The 20,850-nt window shown below is 64.7% G+C and overlaps 2 protein-coding genes across 2 annotated transcripts in view; both read left to right on the top strand.

Annotated features, from left to right (window-relative positions):
• Window positions 1-4,860, top strand: part of SEZ6L (seizure related 6 homolog like) — a gene marked incomplete at both ends in the record, with an annotated part of 44,945 nt that extends 40,085 nt beyond the window's left edge. The window contains 8 exons of the mRNA XM_082007596.1: window positions 971-1,167; window positions 2,466-2,660; window positions 2,779-2,970; window positions 3,207-3,401; window positions 3,844-3,876; window positions 4,023-4,137; window positions 4,397-4,499; window positions 4,831-4,860. Of these exons, the coding sequence (XP_081863722.1) occupies window positions 971-1,167; window positions 2,466-2,660; window positions 2,779-2,970; window positions 3,207-3,401; window positions 3,844-3,876; window positions 4,023-4,137; window positions 4,397-4,499; window positions 4,831-4,860 (1,060 nt within the window). The remainder of the gene's footprint in view (window positions 1-970; window positions 1,168-2,465; window positions 2,661-2,778; window positions 2,971-3,206; window positions 3,402-3,843; window positions 3,877-4,022; window positions 4,138-4,396; window positions 4,500-4,830) is intronic.
• A 10,035-nt stretch (window positions 4,861-14,895) lies between these two features.
• Window positions 14,896-20,421, top strand: ASPHD2 (aspartate beta-hydroxylase domain containing 2). The gene is made up of 3 exons (XM_082007909.1): window positions 14,896-16,427; window positions 19,037-19,150; window positions 20,247-20,421. Exons 1-3 carry the CDS (start codon window positions 15,542-15,544, stop codon window positions 20,354-20,356), a joined length of 1,110 nt encoding a protein of 369 aa, XP_081864035.1. The 5' UTR covers window positions 14,896-15,541; the 3' UTR covers window positions 20,357-20,421.
• Window positions 20,422-20,850: the final 429 nt, after the last annotated feature.

The raw sequence follows: 20,850 nt of genomic DNA, 5'->3' as shown, positions 1-20,850 counted from the left end.
AGAACATTCTTAATAAAATGTTCGGGGATCCGCTCAGGTGTCTCCAAGCACGGCTGAGTTAGACGGGCTGACGTGCAGGGCGGGGGTCTCGCAGGGCCCGAGCGCGTCCTGGGCCCACAGGTTCCGCGCTCGCCCAGCCAGCCGGGCCCTGCCGCCCGCCGGAGGCCAGGCCTGGCTGGGAAGGGTCTTTCAGCCTCGAACCGCGGGCTGCTGCTGCGGGCCCGGCAGCCTCCTGGTGCTCTGCCCCAGCCCCTCTGCCCCTGGGGAAGGGGAGCCGCGGTGCCCCGGCGCCGGGTGCTGGCTGTGCCGCCGCCGCGGGGAAGCCTCGCTGGCGCGCAGGGCCGGGCCGGGCAGCGGGCGGGGGAAGCCGGCGGCCGTGCCCGTCCCTGCGGCTGATCTGGCCAGCTCGCCCACGCCGCCAGCGCCGAGCAGGCAGCCGGCTGCGGAGGGAAGGGCAGCAGCCCCGCAGCAGCCCCGCAGCGCTGCTCCCCTCGGACACGCAGCCATCGCCGGCCTTTCGCTGGGGGGCGAGAAGAGAGCCCCTCGTCCCCGCCCGCGCCAGGGGCCGCGGCCGAGGGGTGGATGCAGGCAGCCGCCGGGGCGGGCCCCGGCTCCGGAGCTGGGCCTGCGGCCTGCCCGGCCGAGCCGCCCATCCGCGGGCCGCCGCTGCTCCCTGCTGGCCGCGGGGCGAGCGCTCGGCCGGCGGGGAGCGGGCAGCCGGGGGCAGCTGCGGCGTTGCCGTTTGAAAGGCAGCACTGCTGGCCCGCGGGACCGGCCGGGCCCACGGCGCCTGCCCGGCCTGCTAGGGACGGCGACGGGGCTGGGCTGGGAAGCGGGTTCGCTGCACTGCAGTGCCGGGCAGGCGGTCACCTCGCTGCCCCTCGAGCCCGACACCATCGCGTCCTGCCTGGGCGCCCTGCCCAAGCTGCTCTCTGACCAAGCTGCTCTCTGACCAAGCTCTCCTTTCCAGCCTGAACCTCACCAACAGCGACATCCTCACCATTTACGATGGGGACGAGCTCACTGCCCGCATCCTGGGGCAGTACATCGGCAGCAGTGGTCCCCAGAAGCTGTACTCCTCCAGCCCTGACCTCACCATCCAGTTCCACTCGGACCCTGCCGGGCTCATCTTTGGGAAGGGGCAAGGATTCATCATGAACTACATAGGTAGGGAGAGCGGGGCGCTGGGTGCGTCCCCTGCCGTGCCAGCACAGCGCAGGTGGGGACCGTGACATGCAGCTGGACCAGATTGTCCAGGTGCCGGGTTTGGAAGCAGGGAGAACTGCTGTGACACCAGCAGTCCACATCCCACCAAGCTCCTGCAGAAACCCCCGGCCCCGCTGCAGGTCTCTGGGTCAGTCAGTTCTGGGCTGTCCCTGTATTTCTCCCCTCCTCCAGGCTGGTTCTGCAGGAGGGCAGTGGCATTTTCGGTCTCTGTTAGCACTCGTCAGCCCAGTGCAACAGCGGAGCAGAACAGGGAGAGAAAAATGGCTGGAATTAAGGGTGCAGGATCCCCGCCCTCCCCCCCCACACACACTACACACACTCTGTCAGGCATGAAGCTGGTGGTACTGGGGCACTGCAGTGAGGTGTCCTCCCAGGAGAGGTCAATCAACCCACTCCCCAGGTGGGCTCTTGAGATGGGTGTTCCCAGCTCACAGCTCCTTGCTTCAGAGAGGCTTAGACTACATCTGGAGACATCTGTTTGCATCTCCCTTCAGTGCAGCCATGTCTGCCAGACCAGGGTGGCTGATGTCCAAGGAAGGGACAAGGACTGCGAAGGGCGCTCCTTCCCCACGGCCACCTGCGGTCTCGCTGCCTGCCTCTTCCCCCCGCCTGTCTTCCCCTGGCAGATTTCTTCCAAGCATGTTTTCTTCCCACTGCTGACAGCCCTGGTTATGACAAGCAGAGAGCAAGCTGCAATGCAGATCACCTGTGAGGCTGCAGGTCCCCTCCTCGGTGCACTGCAGCACATGCAGCCAGGTTCAGCGATGGGCACAGCGCTCGGTGGGCACGGGCATGGAGCTGGGGAGAGCAGGGCAGAAACCCTTCGCCAGACCAAACCAGCCGTGCAGTGACCACAGCACCTGCACCACTCCTCCCATGTGCCTGCAGCCAGAGCTGAGCCTGATGTTCCCAGATTGCTCTTTTTGTCCTGACCCCAGCAAAGACACTGCCCTGTTTTCTTCAGCACAGCCCTCCTCCCGCTTTTAGGGTCAGGTCTGGGGAGGCCTCACAGAGCCCCCGTTACCTACTGCTGCCCCTTTGCTCTGCCTAGAGGATGCCACCCACAGACCAGGCTGCCAGTTGTGGCCGTGCCGTTTGTGGTGCCTGGGGCTGGAGAGCTCTCGGGGAGGGACAGGCACACGGCGGAGACCTGTGTGTCCATGTGCAGCAGCTCTGAGGAGGGCTGTGCCACGGGGTCCCACTCGGCGGGTGACAGCCAGCATCCCTCTTGGCTGCAGAGGTGTCCCGCAATGACTCCTGCTCTGACCTGCCCGAGATCCAGAACGGCTGGAAGACCACGTCGCACACGGAGCTGGTGAGAGGGGCCAAGATCACCTACCAGTGTGACCCGGGCTATGACATTGTGGGGAGTGACACCCTCACCTGCCAGTGGGACCTCAGCTGGAGCAGCGACCCCCCCTTCTGTGAAAAGAGTAAGTGCCCCCAGCAATGTGCTGCTGTCCCCATCGCACCCCCGTGACCCACAGCGCTTTGTAACGGCTGCTGGTCCCCGTGCCGGGGCTCCCCGCTCAGACGGCCTTTTTTCGCCAGTTATGTACTGCACGGACCCAGGGGAAGTGGAGCACTCGACCCGCCTCATCTCCGACCCGGTGCTGCTGGTGGGGACAACCATTCAGTACACGTGCAACCCCGGCTTCGTGCTGGAAGGCAGCTCGCTGCTGACCTGCTACAGCCGTGAGACAGGGACACCCATCTGGACCTCGCGGCTCCCACACTGCGTCTGTAAGTTCGGGCAGTTTCTCCTGCTCTCCCACAGCTTGGGTCCTCTGCTCAGGGTTCCAGGTGTCCCTTTCCTGCGGCCAAGACCTTCCACAGCCATGTGGGGTGGTGCAGAGCTTTGAGCTACCTGAAAGTGGGATGGGGTGGGATCCTGGGTGCTTCCCCACTGCCTCCCAGGCTCCTTCCCTCCCTCAGCAGCCCAAGCCCTGGGGCTCACCCCAGGATGTATTCTCTTTCAGCCGAGGAGTCGCTGGCCTGCGATAATCCAGGACTGCCAGAAAACGGCTACCAAATACTTTATAAGCGCCTCTACTTGCCAGGAGAGTCCCTGACCTTCATGTGCTATGAGGGCTTTGAACTCATGGGGGAGGTTACCATCAAATGCATCCTGGGCCAGCCGTCCCACTGGAGCGGCCCCCTGCCCATCTGCAAAGGTAACAGTGGGGCTGGGGGTACACGAGGACAGGCACAACCTCAGCCTCTGACCTGGGGCAGCCTGGGGACCCTCGTCTGGCTGCAGACCCCCAGCGACTCTCTAGCTGGGAGCTAAACCCATCTGAGACCAGGGTGGTTTTCTGGGCTTGTGCTGAGCGAGCTCTGCTGCCCCGGGGAGGGGGAGCGAACCCTCTGGCCACCGTGCTGGCGGTGTGAGCCGTATGGGGCGGGTCTGGCTGCTTGCCTGCTTTTCTTGCTTTGTTGCTTCCCGTAGGGGTTTGCCCAGGCTCAGCAGAGCTTATTAAAAACTGGAAGTTTGCAGTGTGACTTGGGACCAAATGGGGCAGGAAGACCCGGGGCCTGGGCTCCCCACGCAGCCAACAGCTGCCAGCCCCCAGTCAAACCCAGTTACGTACCAGTAACTCTCCATTTCTCTTCCAGTGAATCAAGACAGCTTTGAACACGCTCTGGAAGGTGAGTGACACGCATGTGCTGGATGAGCCCTGGGCTGGGCCCTCAGCCAGAGCCTGCACGGAGCCCGGGAGGAGGGAGGAGAGAAGCAGAGGCAGAGGGGGGATCACAAGGTGCAAATACCAACATAATAGATCTTGTCTTTTTAGTAGCAGAAGCTGCTGCAGAGACGTCACTCGAGGGGGGAAATATGGCCTTAGCCATATTCATCCCGGTGCTGATCATCTCCTTGCTGCTGGGAGGAGCGTACATCTATCTCACAAGGTGGGGCATGCAGTTGGGCTGGGGGGCCAGCGGCAGAGCCCCGTGGGGACGTGGACAGGGCTGGCTCAGTATCGCTGTGCCCTTACCGGCCACATGCCTCAGGCACAGTCCTGGGGTGTCGGGCACTGGGGTCCTGCACCGGGGTCCCTGGGGCGCTGGCAGGGAGCTGGGATGGGGGGATCGTGGGAGGATGGGGCTGGTTGTGCTTTGTTCTGGAGTCGTGCCGTGCAGCCCAGTGACTCTTGCATCTCCCCCGCAGGTGTCGGTACTACTCCAGCCTCCGCCTGCCCCTCATGTACTCCCACCCCTACAGCCAGATCACGGTAGAAACGGAGTTTGACAACCCGATTTATGAGACAGGGGTGAGTCCCGCTGCGCCCATTCCTCCCTGGGGACCATCCTGACAGGGAAGCGCAGGTTTTGCTGGGTGTGCAGCCACAGGACGAGTCCAGCCGTCCTGATGCGGGAGTGCTGAGTAATGGGGCGGGAGGCTCCATGCCTGTCGGTCGCTCCTGAGGGGCCGGGTGGGCTCCAGCAGGCAGGAGGAGGCAGAGGGGGCTGCGGGGTCCCGGCAGGGAGGGCACCGCTTCCCCGGGAGCAAAACAACAGCCGGGGCCTCTCTTGCCGCACGGGAACTGGGAGATTATTCTGAAATGCAGCTGCTGCCCTCAACTGGCTTTTCCTTCCTTTCAGGAAACAAGAGAATACGAAGTTTCAATATAAGGACAGTGGTAAGAGAGTCTCCGGCTGCGAACTTAATGTGCTCTCATAGAACTTCCTCAGTAACTAATCCAGAGACCACGTGGAGTTTGGTTGGACCCCTGGACCTGCTGTTGTCTTTCCTTTTGCCTCTTTATTGAAGATTTTACTGTTTTCTTCATTGTATTTATTCTATTTAAACTGCGATAGGTGTGCTGCAGAGCCCTGGGCGCAGGCAGCAGCGGGAGCCGGGGCAGAGCTGGGTCCCCGCAAGATCAGGGTGGCACAGGGGCACCCACTGTCCCCCCTGCACGGCGGCGTTCCCCCGGTACTGCCCCCACACACAGGGGGACTTTGCGGTTCTGATGTTGTTAAAAATTAAAAACTTCTCCATTGCAAGAGCCTGCGGTTCATTGCTGGGAGCTGAGGTAGGCGCAGGGTTTGCTGCAGGGTCCCACCGGCGCTGCCAGGCCTCCTCGTCCCGCAGGTCCTGGCTCCCCTCACCCGCAGCGGGAGCTGCAGCCGGGGGCTCGGAGGCTTGTGTACAAGGGAGCACAGGGACTGTCCTCGCTGCAGGGAAGCAGTGTGCGGCTCAGGAAAGCTGCTGGCCGGCGTGGAGCCCTGCTTGCCGTGCCGGGGAGCAGGGGACGGCCTGGCACACAGAAGGTACATGCCGCTTTCTTCCCGCTTTACTGATGCTGGAGAGGCAGCCAGCCAGGACTCACTGCCCTGCGGAGAAGCATTAACCACTGACCCCCAGCAGCCCGGCCTGGCAGAGCACTGCCGGGGAGCCATGGGAAGCCTCCCTGCAGCGAAGAGGAGCTCCGCAGCCGGTGCCTCTTTGCCCGCGCCAGTTGTTCCTCTTTAGTAACACTTACCATGACCCTTGCCAGGAAAACCCTGGTCCCGCTACAGGCTGGAGGTCATCCCTTGCCCCCCGGTAGCATCTCAGGGTAAGCAGGACAGACTGGGCTCCCTGCCGCTGCTCCCGCCGGCTGCGGAGCTCCCTTTTGCTGCAGGAAGGTCCACTGCCCTCCCCGGTGTGCAGGCAGCTGCACCGGCACGGCACCAGGCAGAGATCAAGGCAGCGCAGCCCACCCGGCATCTCCCACCCAGACCCCCATGGGTCTGCAGCTCCCACCCGCAGGCCCCGGCATCGGCACCTTGCTGGGGCTCACAGCAGGGTGGCAGACGGGGAGGGCCGGGGGATGAAGGTGGAGGGTTTCTGGGGAAGGAAGGGCAGGCAGGCAGCATGGCCGCACTCCGGCAGAGGAGACCAGCCCGCGGGCAGCGGAATGGACAGAAATCAGCCCATCAAAGCTGGTCCCACCGCAGGCGAACCCCAGTCTGAGCCTCAGCATACCCTGTGCTCCTTTGCTGCCTTCACCCCTGTCAGAGCCGGGCACCGGCGGGGCTGCCCCCGTCCGTGGGGACACGGACCCCAAAGAGCCATCGCCTCCCCAGACCCCCACACCACCGGCCCCCCTGCCAGGCCCCAGGGAGGACAGCGAAGCCACCGATGTGTCCTTGGCTGCTGGTGTCTTTCTTTTGTCCTTGTGGAACAGCAATTGTAACCATGGGAGGCTGGTTTAGTTTCAGGATGGTTAGTGCATCTCTGCCATGTACAGCTGAGACTTAAGTTTTTTTCCTTTAAAAACAATGAATGTGTGTTTGTAATTTGTAAAAGTTAAAAAAAAAAAAAAAGAAAAAAAATGTGCCAAAAATGTACTAAGCATTTCATTTCCCTTCATACATGTCTGTTTTTATAAGAACAATGTGAAAATTGCTGGGATTAAATATTTTTGAACATGATAAAGTACTTCCGTGGGAAGCTCTAGCGTTCAGTATAACCTCAATACAAATTGTTCTGTGTTTTCAAATGTCTGAAATAAGTTTGCAGGGACTTGGGCCGCAGGTGGGCCCGTGGTGTGGCCTGCTGCACAGCATGTGGGGTGCAGTGGTGCAAGAGAGGGTGAGTGCCGGGCACGTCGCACGCCTCGCTGCAGGATGGGTGCCCCATGCCTCCTGCTTGGCTCTGAGCACCGTTTCCAGGGGCCAGATCCTGCCCTGGTGCAACCCCCTGCTCCCATGGGAAGGAGCCGGCCAAGCCCTGCTGGGACATGGGGTGAGCTGGCCCAGCCCTGGGGACATCTCTCCCCCTGCAGGACACCCCACAGGAGCCAGCGCCGGCGTCTCCTGCTCCCTGCCGAACCCAGCCTCACCCCTTCCCGGAGCATCACCCATGCCAGCCCACCCGCAGCGATGCCTCACAGGGCGGGTGGGGGGCTGTGTCCTGCCCTGAGGCACTGGGACCCCACTGGAGACACGTGGCCATGTCACAGAGGATGTGCAGAAGGTTTGGGGGACCCCCGCTAGCACAGCCTCGCAGGGCAGGGGACCTTTGGGGACCCATCCTGCCCATGCCCTGCTCACCCTGATGATCCATGGCCATCACCCAGCAGCTGCCATGGGACACGTGCCAGCTGGGGCAGGGCAGCTCCCCAGATCCACAGGGAGGACATGGTGGGGGGTTGCTTTGCCTGCCCCCCCCCGCACTGCTCCGCGCCAGCCACATCCTGCGCTGCTGCAGCAAACAGCAGACGGGCACGGCACGACTCGGGGCTGGGTGGGAAAAATCCCCCTGCTGGGAGCCTCTCCGGGCTGAGCTGCTCCGGTGGGGGCTTGTCTCTGCCCCCCGCCCGCAGGAGGTTTGCCCCCAAGCAGCCCTCCAGGAGCCGGCCGGGCCCTGCCACATCCCTGGGGAGCCACAGTCTACAAAGCATCGGGCGTGTGCAGGGCAGCGTCCTGCCCGGGGGGACCCCCGAGTGCCTGCGGGACGGCCCCGCTCCGGGAGCCTGGTGTCACCCCCTCACCAAGAGCAGGGCTGGGGCAGGCGACGTGCTGCGGGCGTGGGGAGGTCCCCCCCGAATACCATTTCCCGATGCCTGCGGAATGCCAGGTTTCCCTGGCAGTGGCAATGGCTGGTGGGGAGGGACGGGGACGCACAGCCCACCCAGCGCCCTGGGAAATGCCCTCTCCTGGGGCATCTGCCACCCTGCCAGGAAACCCAGGGCCTCCCGTCCATCCCTGCAGCTCCCCACACAAAACAATAAAATAATCCTGCACTCTGCAAAGGTGCTTTTAAAAAAGGTTATGATGTGACACAAGATAATAGCTTCTTTTAGCAGCTGTCAGGCTAATGCACAGGGGGGCGAAGGAGCCAAGGCTCTGGTGCGGAGCATTCCCGCGGGAGGAAGCTTGGGTTATTTTTGGATGAAGATTGCAAGAGAATTAAGATGAAGGGGAAAAAAAATCGTGATGCTGGTGCTCCTCCTCAGTGACGTAAAGCAGGAGCCAATCTCTGGCCTCGCGCTTTGTGCCGCGGATGAAGCTTTGTCTGGGCGCAGCAGTCACAGCCATCACCCACCTCTCCCCTGCGGCGGGCGGCAGCGGGAGGACGCAGCGTGCTCGTCCCCCAGCAGGGATGTAGGCGAGGGACCCCCGCGCCCACCCGCCCAAGCTGGGGGACGGAGCAGCGGGGACCCTTCGCCTCCTTTCCAGCAGCGTCACAGGGCGGCGAGGCAGAGCATCCCTGCGCAGCCCCGGCGCGGGGGCTTGCGCTCCTCAGCAGGATTTCACGCGGCCATTTGCTGGCCACATTCCTGCACCTTCTGCCATCGTGGGGTTATTTCTCAGCCTGAGCCAAAAGCGGTTTGGGGGACCCATGCCAAGGGGCCGGCCCTCAGCCCCTGGGTCTGCTAAGGGCTTTGCTCAGTGCTGGGAGGCAGGAACCGGACATGGGGTGCCCACGGTCACTGGTGTCAGTGGTCACAGAGCCCTGGGGCCAGCACTGGCACTCGTCACTGCAGAGTTGGAAAACAGAAGCAGGATGGAATGTGATTAAAGAGCAAAGAGTGGGGGCTCAGGGCTGGGCTGGCAGGGGGGCTGGCAGCAGAGCAATGCCCAGAGGCAGAAATGCTGAGGGACGCAGGGCTGAGTGATAAAGCCACGCTCAGGGGATCCTGCACATTGCCTGGGCACAAGCTGGTCTGGCAGGGACGCAGGGAACAGGAGCCTGTGGGTCTCCGCAGCTCGAGGAGCACAGGGAGGGCCCCTCCGGGAGCACCGTCCCACCCCCAACCTAAAAGCTCCGGGAAATCCTGGCCGTGGCAGAACACAAGCGTAGCTTTGGCTGAAGCCACATCCTGGCAGCGGCTCAGGGGAGGATACTGGCCGGTGTCTGCCCCAGGAGTACGTGTCAGGAAGAGGGAGAAGGAATCACCGGAGCCAGGACACTGCCGCTCAGACAGGGCTCCTGCCAGGGTGTTGCTGGCAGAGCTGTGCCAAGCGCATCCCAGGGCTGCTCCCAGCTCTTCTGCTGTGGGATGGTTCCTGTGCCTGCCCTTCCTGCCTGCTTGTCCGCTGCCAGACCCTTGCTGTCCCTGCCTGGAGCCCAGTGACCCATCCTGGTGCCCAGGTGCTGGCAGTGGCACGTCTCTGTCCCACAGCCCCCCATGGCTGTGGGCACTGGCAAGGCAGGGGCTGCAGAGGCAGGGCTGTGGGGTGGGTGCTCGGGGTGCTCCCCCAGGCTGGGGTCCTGCCCGCAGCGCCTGCTGCTCCGGGGAATCCCAGCTGAGCCATCCCAGCCCCATCCCACCTGACACACAGCAATGGCTTCTCCCCCGAGCCCCCGGCTGGGTGAATCACCCGGGCCAAAGGAGAGGAGAGGGGTTCATAGGGCAGAGCAGGGACCTGCGGAGCACCAACCCCAGAGGAGGCTGGCAGCAGGATTACCCCTCGCTGCATCCCTGCCAGCCCCCCGGAAAAGCACAGGGCAGAGCTCTGCAGGGCAGAGCGTGGGGCAGGCATGGGTGGTGCAGGACGTGTTGCAAGAAACCTCTGTGCTGCGTGTTACGGGCTGAGCATTACTGGGGGCCACGCACAACGAGGAGGCTGGACGAGACCCCAGTCCCTCAGGTTTCGCCTCTCCCCAAAGCTCGCCACGCTCTGGAAGGCGGCACAGCAGCCCGTTTGCTGGAGCGGGTGCGGTTGTTGAGAAGGAGTTGCTGCACTGGAGGGTGAAGAGAGCCAAGAGACATCCTAGAGGCGGAGGAAGGAGAGGGGCAGCTCGTCCCGCAGAGGACAGACGAGAGGCAGAGCCGAGGAGCAGGCCTGGAGCGGCCCAAGGGGGAGCAGAGAGCAGAAGGCAGACGGAGGGGAGAAAGGGTGGGAGCATCCAGAGCCCAGCGCCGAGAGCCAGCAGACTCTGTGACTGCCGACAGAAGGATGTGCTGTCTGCCAAGAGCAGGCAGGAGGTGCGGGCTGCGGCTGAGAGGGGTCTGGGAACGAGCAGGAAGGAATAAACTCACCCTCCTTTCACCCTGCAACATGCAAAGCTGCCAGGAACCTTTTGCATTAGCAAACTGGGGGGGAGCTGGGGGTGGGAATGTGCTGGTGGGGAACAGGGGAACAGCAGGAGCAGACAGGAGGCAAAAATGTGCCAGGACAGAAAAAATGATGCAGCTCAGGTCTGTGGTAGCCAGGGACGAGGCTGCTCCGGAGGAAGCACACGCACCTGAGGGCCCGAGCCCTTATTCCACTTCTCAAAGCCAGCGCGAGCCGTGACGAGGGGAGGACGTGCAGGCTGGCTACCTGCAGCGCGCAGGCACCGGATGGCAAAACCTGCAAAACAAGGCAGGGCCTCCCCCGCGCTGGGAGCGGTGACACGTGTCCCACGCAGCCCCACGCGGCGCTCTGCCACAGCGCACGGCCGCGCTGCCAGGGCTCTGCCTGCACCCGCGCTCTGCCTGCAGGCAGCTGGGCCCAGCAGCTTATCTGGCACCCGGGGGAACGGAGGAGGGAGGGCTGGCGCGTTGGGGCTCCTGGGTCCTCTGGATTTGACAGCATTCGCTCAGGTGAATGGGAAATGGGTTGGGGAGGAAAAAAGCAAGAAGCAGGAAGCAGAAAGGCTCACGACAAACTGTTTCTCCGAAAGCATTTAAGAGTTTTTAAGGGACATCACAAATTGCTAAAAATTTTACTTCCTCTACACCTGCAAAGCTGGTCTCATCTTTTCCATCTGGCCGAAGCCTGGGTACACACGGGGTCGGCTCACACAGGCAGCGCTCCGTCAGCCCCTTGGGCTGGCTCAACTAGCCGGAGCCTGGTGCGCCTGGAGAGGCTGCCCTTAGGTCCGTCTGCTCCAAGTGCTGGGCTGCTGCTGTTAGAGCCGGCCGTGGTCTGCTGCGGCTCTGCAGCTCCTGCGCCCGCAGCCTGCGGGCTCCCAGAGGGAACTCCCAGGAGCTGAAGCTGCCATGGCCCTGACGCTGCCCATGGCTGAGTGGGGGAAGCGCCTCGGAGCAGCGGGAGTGGGAACGGGACATGCCAGCAGACAGGTTGTCATTTACCAGCTGAGGGACCCTCCTAACTGGAGGGGCAGGAACTGGCCGGGGAGGGGGGCTCACACACTTCTGCCAGCCCCTTGGGAACTGCCTCCCCAGGCGTCTGCATCCCAGGCGTCCCCAACCCCCCCAGGCCAGCACCTCCTGCATCCGGGCAGCCAGCATCCCTGGGAACAGCCTCCCGCCTCCCCAGGCGCTGCAGCACACCCTCACGTCCTCGCTGAGGCACCCCCGGCTGCCGGTACCTTGGGCAGTGCCTCCCTGGGTGCTCTTGTCCCCTCCATTCCAGACGCACGCATCCCCAGGGACCAGCATCCCCTGCACCCCGGGTGCTGCATCCCCAGGTGCCTGTGCCCCTGCAGCCAGCGCTCCCGCACCCCCGGGTGCTCGCATCCCGCACATCCCAGCCGCTGCATCCCTAATCCCAGGCTGTGCCCCTGCCGCCAGTGCCCTGCCTCCTGGGTGCCTGCACCCCCTGCGTCCCCGCAACCAGACCCCCTCGCTGCCTCCGCGCCTCCTGCAGCTCCGCTGCTGCCGCCGGGGTCCCCGGGCCCGCGTCCCCCGCCACGGGGGGCCCGCAGCCGCGACGGCTGCTCCTTCGGGGAGCCGCACCCCCGCCTCCCGGCCGCTCCGTCCCCGGCACCCCCACCCGGCTGCCGCAGCCCCGCGGCTCCCGCCCGGCGGCGCGGGGGCGCGGCGCGGGGGCGCGGGCGGGGGCGCGCCGCGCCGCCCCGAGGCCGCGGCGAGGGGCGGGGCCTGGCGCGGGGCCCGCCGGCTGCCGCCCCGGCGCGGGCCCCTCCTGCCCGGGCTGCTGGGAGTTGTGGTCCGCGGCGGCGGAGCGGAGCGGAGCGGCGGCCCCGCGCGGGCAGCAGGTCGGTACCGCCGCGCAGCACCGCACCGCACCGCGCGGCGCGGCGGGGGGGCGCGGCGCGGCGGGGCGGGGCGCGGTTCCCACGGCGGGGGGCGCAGCCCGGCTCTGCCCGGCCGGGGCAGCGGGGCCCGGGCAACACGGCCGCGCCGGGTGCCACCACGGCGGCGGGTGCCACCACCACGCTGGGCGAGGTGCCACCGGCACGGCGCGCGGCGCTGCCACAGCGGGAGGTGCAGCCGCACCGGTGACACCGGCTGACGCTGCCACGCCGGGTGATACCGTCACGCCGGGTGAGACCAGCGCGCCCGCTGACGCCACCAGGGTGGCACGTCGGAGCAAGGGGCGAAGCCAGCGCCCGCGGCTGCCCGGCCAGCTCTGTAGCAGCGGAGCACCCCGCCTCGCCCCAACACCCCTGCACCCAGAGGAGGCTCCTCGTGCCGCTCCCGAAGGCGACGCCGCCTGCGCCGAGCCGCGAGCGGCCCCCGCCACGCGCCCTCGTCGCCACGGGGCCCACGGCCTGGGGATCCCGGCCGGGCTGAGCGAAACCCACCTGCTCCGGGGGATGCCAGGGCCCCCGCGGAGCCGCCAAGATGCAACTTTCTGCTGCATCGAAGCGTCTCTGCCTTCATTATGTAACGCCGCTGCTGCCTGGCACGGTGCTCGCCTCCACGTCCTGCACAACTTCAGTGCAATGTGGAATTGATTTCCGCTCTTCTGGACTGGCCCTGCTGTTCGTTATTAGCTGACGAGCCTTTTCTGGAATCTGAGGCCAGGGGTGCTTTATGCGACTACCCGTCTCGGCGCAGGGCCACGGCGCTGCGTGCGGCTGGGCTGGAAGGGTGACAGCACCGACCAGCCCGGCAGCAGGGCCCGGCCACCGGTGTCCTGCTCTCCACGCCTGTCTGCCGCCGGCGGCACAACCTCTGTGGAAGGTGGGTTTGGGCAGGTTTGCATCGGGGCTGCCTGTGCCAGCGCAAGAGGCAGCTGCCAGGCTGGATCCCCGCGGGGGGCTTTGCCCGAGGCGTCCCTGTGCAGCCCAGGGCTCAGCAGCCCGACGGCTCCCTGGCTGCGAGGCTCTGGGGACGGGCGGGCTGCACATGGGTGCGGGGGCTTTCGTCTCTTACTGCTTTGATGGTTTCCCCCCAATTTTCCTGCTTTGAGATGTCGACAGCAGCAGCAGGGCCATGTTTGTGCTGCACTGCCCTTGCAGGGGCATGAGCGATCCCGGCTTGGGAACCCTGAGGCTGCGGGACCCCCCATCTCTGCCCCCACCGTGCGCTTGCTTTGTCAGTCGGCTTCTGAAGGAGCCTGGCTGCAGGGCTGAGGCAGCTCCCAGCTCACCTGTCAGGGCGAGAGCCGCCCTGAATACAGATGGTGCCGGGGCTCTGCCTGCCTTCCCGGGCTCGCTCCGGCACCGCAGGGGAGGCTGGGGGGTTGTCTTGGCCTTGGGGAACACCTCCGCGGCTGTGCCCAGGGAGCTGAGGCCTGGGCTGGAGAAGTTGGCATGTCTGGAGGGATGCCAGCCGGTGGGGTCGGAAGAAAGTTATCTTGAAATTCCCAGGAGGCTGTGACGTGCCACGTGGATTGCAGATCCCAGGACGGGGCACGCAGGCGACGTGCTACAAGGAGGTAGGATGGAGGGAGGTCGGCCATGCGGGTGTCCCTCCCTAGGGTGTAAAACTGCCCGAAGCCTGTGTCCGCAGCCCTGCACGAGGCCCACAGCTGCAGGGTCAGGTCCCAGCCAAAGCTCTGCCAGTGGAAGCGCATCACCATTGCAATCATTTGTTAACAGGCTGCAGGACCTGGGCAGGGAGGGCTGGGAAGGGTTTGGCTGGCTTCCCTTGCTAATAAACCCGTCCTGCTCCTTCAAGTCAGTGCTCTTACAGATGGGCTCCCGCGGCATCTCTCTCCCTCTCTCCCCCTTTCCTGTATCGTCCTGGTTTCACTCCTTCCTGGCGGCGGAGAGCTGTTTGCCCTGCAGCCCCTGCCTGGGGCTGTGCAGCGGTTGGCATGCCCAGGAGGTGCAGTCTGGGCACAGCACCGGGTGAGAGCCTGTATCCTTCGCTCCGCTTTCAGTGCTCCGAGGTGGGTTGTGACCCTCCACACGTGCCCAGCCTGAGCATCCGCTTGGTGTGGAGACCTGACCCTGAACAGGACACTCCTGTTCAGCTGCTTTAAATGCCACACGTCAGTAATTACAAGGCTCTCTTTCCGTGCTGGCAGTGTGCCGTAGGCATGCTTCCCAACCTGGTTCGTCTTTCCCCTCCATTTCTCACCCGTTACCCTGCCTGCCCCGCTGCCCTGGCTGCCTGCTGCCCGGAGGTACCCAGGGGTGGAGTTTGGGGTGAGCAAACATCACTCGTGGTTGTGAGGAGTTGGAGCGTCTTCTCTTTTCGCCGAGCTGCTTTCCCAGGAGCTGTGACAGTGAGGCAGGACAGAGCTGCCCAGAGGTCACTGAAGGACGGACAGACAGTGGCCGCTGGTCGTGCAGCAGACTGGTCCCCTGCCCGGGCAGCGAGGGCAGGCTTTGCTTTTCGGGCCGGGCGTGTGGGGTGTTGCGGTGGTGCTGGGAGCCGTTCAGCTCCTGTGACCTGCGAGCCAGTAACCTCGAGTTGGTGAAATCAAACAAGCTGACCCTGACCTGCCACCATCGCTGCCGTGCCCTCGCCAAGCTGGCCGGGTGCTGGGCTCCTGCGTCCCGGAGGGCAGAGCCGCTGGCGGGCTGGGGGCTCTCAGCTCAAGCTCTGGAGGGAGAGTCATTTCAGAGCGTTTAGACTGAGGGGATAAACTGATGTGCTGCAAGATAGGGCCGTTAAGTGTCTATTCCCAGCTTTGCCCCGCTGCCTTATCAGCCAGATTTCAGACATGATAAGGCAGCAATGGAGGAGAAAATGGGGGGAAGAGCAGGAGGGGAGACGGCTGCCCTGCAGCACTTGGGAGCCGAGGGGCCCCGGTCTCCCCCTTACCTTCCATTTGGCTCTTTGTGGAAGATGCTATTGGGAGGGTGGGGGTTTTTCTCAGCATGGGATGACGTTGGGCTCCTGGGAAGGGGGGAGGGCTCCTCATCCATCATCCCCCCATGAGGAGCTGGTGCCCTGTGCAGCCCCAGCACGTGTCCCCGGCTGCACCCTGTGTGCTGAGCCCCCGCAGGGACCCCAAGGGGAAACCGCCTCCCTAACACCTCCGGGTTTCTTTCTCCAGAGACGCCCTCCAGCGCTGCCTTTCAGGATGATCCACCCGGGAGCGCCCACAGGGACTCTCTGGGCACGTCACTGCTGACCCACAGCGCTGGGACCCCTGTGCAGCCTGGCTGCCCGCCTCCCCGCGAGCTGCCGGCTGCTGCTGCCAATGCAGAGCCCCGGGGCGCGCAGGGGAGAGCTGCAGCTCTGCTTCCCCATGGCCGCCCCTTCCCTCCGTGCCCCGGCCGAGCTGCATGGTGTGGGTGCCTCTGAGGACCACGAGGACTGACCGCCGGGCCCCCCTGCGCGCACCCACCACCCGCTGCACCACCATGTCTTTGGAGTGGCTGATGGGCTGGAGCTGGTCCCTGGACGGACTCCGGGATTTCATCGCCACTGGCATCCAGTCTTTCCGAGACTGCGACGCCACCGCCCTCGCCGCCGTCGCCTGCCTCCTGGTCCTCTTCGTGTGGTACTGCTACCACGTGGGGCGGGAGCAGCCCCGCGCCTACGCCACCGTCAACGCCCTGATGCAGAGCGCCGAGGCCAACGGCGTGCAGAACGGGTACGTCTACTGTCACTCGCCCGAGTGCGTGCGCTGCACGCACCACGACGGGCTCAACCAGAAACTCTACCACAACCTGCAGGAGTATGCCAAGCGCTACTCCTGGTCTGGCATGGGCAGGATCCACAAGGGCATCCGTGAGCAGGGCCGCTACCTCAACAGCCGGCCGTCCATCCAGAAGCCAGAAGTCTTCTTCTTGCCGGACTTGCCAACCATGCCCTATTTCTCTCGGGACGCTCAAAAGCACGACGTGGAGTTGCTGGAGCGCAACTTCCAGACCATCCTGTGCGAGTTTGAGACCCTCTACAAAGCTTTCTCAAACTGCAGCCTCCCACAAGGATGGAAAATGAACAGCACGCCCAGCGGGGAGTGGTTCACCTTCTACCTGGTGAACCAGGGCATGTGCGTGCCCAGGAACTGCAGGAGATGCCCACGGACGTACCGCTTGCTCGGGAGCCTCCGCACCTGCATTGGCAACAACGTCTTTGGGAACGCGTGCATCTCCGTGCTGAGCCCGGGCACCGTCATCGCCGAGCACTACGGACCCACCAACATCCGCATCCGCTGCCACCTAGGTGAGTGCCCGGCGGGGCGTCCCCACCACGGGCGGTGCGGGGGGGCCGCAGCCGCGCCTGGGTGCCGGAGCCTGGAGAAGGCCTCTTGCACCCTGTGCTCTCCCAGTTCAGCTGCTAATTGCAGCCCCAGGGCCGGCTCACGGCCTGACAAGGTTTTGGGGCTTCAGCAGCCTCCCCAGGAGAGGCTGCTGTGCCGTCGCCCCCGGGTCCCCGACCTCCCCGGGCAGCGTTTCACCTCCTCCTCCTGCAGGCCTGGAGCCGCGGGCTCCCGCCGGTGCGAGACACGGGGCTGATTTTGTGCAGGGGTCTCCAAACGGCCCCCGGTCTGCAGGCACCCCCACCTCCCACCACGGGATGCGGGGCAGCCTGGGGTGCCGCTCCAGCGCCCCAGCCGTCTCCCGGTGCCCCCCCCCGGCAGCTCCCCCTCTCCTGGGCCCTCGGGCGCTCTGTGCGTGACACGGGCAGACGTGAGCACAGATGCTGCTTTGGTGCAAATCGGGGTGGGGGGTCCCGGGGTATCCCCTCCGGCGGGGCGAGCGCTGGGCTGGCGGCGCAGTGCTTCCCGCCCCGCGGGCGCCCGGGGTGGGGAGAGCCCACGCAGCACAGATGGTCGGGGCTCTGCCGCGCTGGAAGCGGCACAGATCGCGCCGGGGGAGGCACGGCACGGGCCCTGCTGGCAAACACCGAACGTGCTTGTTCAGCCAACTCTTCTTGGGTAAACACACTCAGGCGGTGACTGGCCATTTATTTAGAATGGAGTCAGCCTTCAGAGCTGGTCCGAGTGGCTCTCCAGGCCTGGGGAGCTGCTGGGGAGCCGGGAGCTGCCCTTGCTGGTGCCGGGAGGCAGCCCACTGCCCGGCCGCCGGCTCTCTGGGGCGCTGGGGGGTTGCGCTCTCCTTGCAAGGGGCAGGGAACAGTTCCTGGGAGGGGACCAGTGCAGCGAGGTCCAGGCTGGCTCAGACAAACGCACCTTGCCCCGGCAGCGTGGAGCTGGGGCCAGCCCTCCAGCTGGATGCACGCGCCCCGGGGAGACAAGCGACGTGGGTCGTTCCCTTGCCCTTCCACATTTTCCAGCTCCATCTGCTCTGTGGCTGCCGGCCCTCCGGCCGGGACGCAGCGCCACGCCCAGGGCATGCCGATGGGCTGCTCCTGCACTCGCCGACATCCCCACCTCGGTGCCGGGGACGGGGCTCTCGCTGTGCCCAGGGCACGGATGCATTTGAGAGACAAGCAGCCCTTTCGGGCCAGCTTGCTCTGAAAAGCCAAAGCAGCCGTCAGCATAGCCGAGTCGCTCCCCAGGATTTACCCCCACCACTGCCCCGCTGAACACACAGCGCCGAGCACAGGCACCAGCTCTGCCACTGCGAGGGACAGGGCAGCGTTCCCGGGGGTGCGGGTGCGGCGGAAAGGCTGGGTGCTGCTGGCGGCCTCCTCCCCGCCTCCCCCGCCTGCTCAGCTCCCCCTTTCCAGCTGGAGCGTCTCCAGCTGAGGCTGTTGTGCAGGGAATGGCTTTGGATTTTGTAGGCTTTGAAATATCCGTTAGAAAAGCAGAGCGGCTTTTTGCGCTCCCAGCTTTCCTGGGCAGCTGGCAGTCCCTGCTGCGCTCGCTTGGTTCTGGCATCGCTGTGAAATCCGTTCCTGCTCGTTTGCTGCATCGTTACCGTTTGCAAGCCACGTGAGCCCTGGCCCCTTTCTCCAGCATGGCCGCATTCGGGGGCCAGGCTGGCTCTGCACCAGCTCCAGCGGTCCCGGGCACTGCGGGGGGGACAGTCCTGATGCGGCCGGGGGTGGGATCAACCCTCATCAAACTGGCATGACTTGCGCTAGTATTTTAGGAAAAGACCCATTTTATTTCTAGGGTTGTCCTTCTTCATGTGGCCTTCACAGAGCCTCCTCCCTACGAGGGGTTTGTGACCCACCCCTGAATTTCTGTCCTTGCAGCTGCCTGGTGGGGGACGGAGTGGCAGCACCTGCAGTGGGGGACTGAGACGCTGAGCGGTGCAAGGTCAAAGGGGGACCTTGTGGCAGAGCCAGGAATTGAGCCCACTTCTAGAGTCCCAGCGCAGCATTTTCCTCCTACCCCAGCCTTGCAGTGCGCAAGGTAATTGCAGCAGAGCTGGAGGAAGGAGAGGGCAGGCTCTTCCTTTGGTCCCGAAGCTAGAAAACGCACCAGGAAACCGGCTTCCTACGTACACCCCGTGTTTGTGGGCTGCGGGGACGTAATGGCCGTTCCAGGTGCAACAGAGGGTGCCCACGATGCTGAGCTCGTTGGGGTACAGGAGGTGCCCTGCAGCAGCTGGGGACGAGAGGGGCAGGAGGGAGCAGGCAGGGGAACAGGCAGCGCAGCAGGCAGGGGCTGAGCTGCACCAGGCTCAGAGCTCAGCTTGCAACTGCAGTGCCAGCTTTGTGCGTGTTTTGAACCCTGGACTTTGCCGTGCGCTGGGTTCAGTGCAGCGTCTGTGCTGCTGCAGCTCTCTGGAGGGAAAGAGCCCCCGAGCAGCAGCGCGGAGCTCGCGTGGAGCTCGCCGTTCGCGTTTCAGGGTCGCTCCCTCGTCCCGGAGAGCGCAGCACTGCCTGACCCTCCCCGTCCTCTCTCTTTGTGCCTGAAGGTCTGAAGACGCCCGGCAACTGCGAGCTGGTGGTGGGGGGCGAGCCCCAGTGCTGGGCTGAGGGCCGCTGCCTGCTCTTCGACGACTCCTTCCTGCATACGGCGTTTCATGAGGGTAAGCCCAACGTGCGGCTCGCGGGGCCTCGCAGCCTCACCTCTCACCGACGCCAACGCCGGGGACCGGGGAGGAGCGGGCGGGCAGGGCGACGGTGCCCCGTCCCTTCTCCTGCCAAGGCGTCTGCGGGGCTGGAGGCACCTGCATCCCATGGGGATTACGCTGCTGCTGCCCTTGGCTTGCACCGGGCCCATGGGGATTACGCTGCTGCTGCCCTTGGCTTGCACCGGGGAGGGCAGTAGCCCCATTCCTGGCATGGTGGGGCTCGCTCATCGCAAATGCTCCCTGCCTGGAGCCCCTGGAGCCCCCTCCTCAGCCTTCCCCAGGGCTCGCTCCCTTCCTGACTTGCTTGCAGCCCTGCAGCACTGCCAGCCCAGCACGGGGCCCGGTGCCCCTCTCCCTGCCGTGGCAGCCGGCACGGAAAGGCTTCCCTCGTCCCCCAGAGCTTTGCAGGGCAGCGCAGGCTCCGACACTGACAGCCTCGGCATCTTCTCGCCCTTGCTCGCGGCAGCGCTGCCGGCTGCAGCAGCCCTGTTGCAAGGCAGCAGCTCAGCGCTGACGTGCCAGCCGTGCCTTTGTCTCCCGCGCAGGGAGAAAAGCTTCACGCCGGCCTGTTTTGTTGCCTCTCTCCATCACTGACGGAGGCTGTTGCACTTCAGCTCTCCCGGATTAACCGGCATTAATCGCTGATGGCATAAAAGCATCAGGCAGAGCCGATTTACTCAGGGGAGCGTGTGAAGAGTGGGAGAACAAAAGCTGCTGCTCCCACATCAACCCTGCTGTGGGACTGGGAAGCACAGCTCAGTGCAGAGCCACAGGCCAGAACAGCACAGCAGACCATGCCCCGTGCCGGCTGCTGGAGGCACTGGGCTCCCAGTAAGCAGATGTTGTTTACTGGGGTGGCACCAGGCAGATGCTGCCTTGCTGCCCACTGCAGCTGCAGGCTCGCCCTGCTGCCGGGTGCACGCTTTGCCCAGGGTGCAGGCAGCAGCCTCCCGCGGTGCAGCCCGTCACCCAGGTGCCAGGGCGAGCTGGGACCTCTCCTGCAGGAGCGGGGTGGGAGTGCAGCCTCAGCCCGTGCTTGCATCCCACCCAGGTCCCCCAGAGGAGGGTCCGCGTGTGGTCTTCATGGTGGACCTGTGGCACCCCAACGTCGCTGCCGCGGAGCGCCAGGCCCTCGACTTCATCTTCGCCCCGGGACGATGACGGCGCTGCCCGGTGTCAAGGGTTCGAGGGCAGCCGGCAGGCGGGCGGCCGTGCCGGCTCGGCTCTGCCGCGGGTCCAGCGCTGCACATGGACGCCTGCCGCACTGGAAGCTTCCTCCCAGCACACGGCCCTGGGGTCCTCCCTCCCGGAGGCTCTTGTAAATGGAAACTGCGACGTGTATCAACGCCCATCTCTTTCCTTCCATCGTTGGCTTCAGGGATTATTTTCCAAGAAGACAGCGCATCACCTTCCCTCCGTGGTTAGCTGCGGCACCACTCTCGTACATGTTATGTTGCTACTGTGTTTTGCGGTGTTCAGAAGTAGAGTAACAAAACCAAGGGTGTATGTTTGAATGTAATAATGTAAAACTTCTCGTGGTCATCAAAAGAACAACACACACACATACCAAAACAGCAAACCAGCCAAACAGCCCCAGCGCTGCGCTCAGCCCGCCCCGGTCCCGGTTGCAGTTCCTGGATGGACAGTCGGACGGA

The sequence above is a fragment of the Phaethon aethereus genome (assembly GCF_964289735.1).
Source record: "Phaethon aethereus genome assembly, chromosome: 17".
Classification (NCBI taxonomy): Eukaryota; Metazoa; Chordata; class Aves; order Phaethontiformes; family Phaethontidae; genus Phaethon; species Phaethon aethereus.
This window is presented reverse-complemented; position numbering and strand designations above follow the sequence as displayed.

Coding starts and splice junctions, on each gene's coding strand:
- ASPHD2 (XM_082007909.1), top strand. CDS start 15,542: ATGGTGTGGGTGCCTCTGAGGACCACGAGGACTGACCGCCGGGCCCCC. Junction 16,428..19,036: donor CCGCATCCGCTGCCACCTAG/GTGAGTGCCCGG, acceptor TTGTGCCTGAAG/GTCTGAAGACGCCCGGCAAC. Junction 19,151..20,246: donor GCATACGGCGTTTCATGAGG/GTAAGCCCAACG, acceptor CATCCCACCCAG/GTCCCCCAGAGGAGGGTCCG.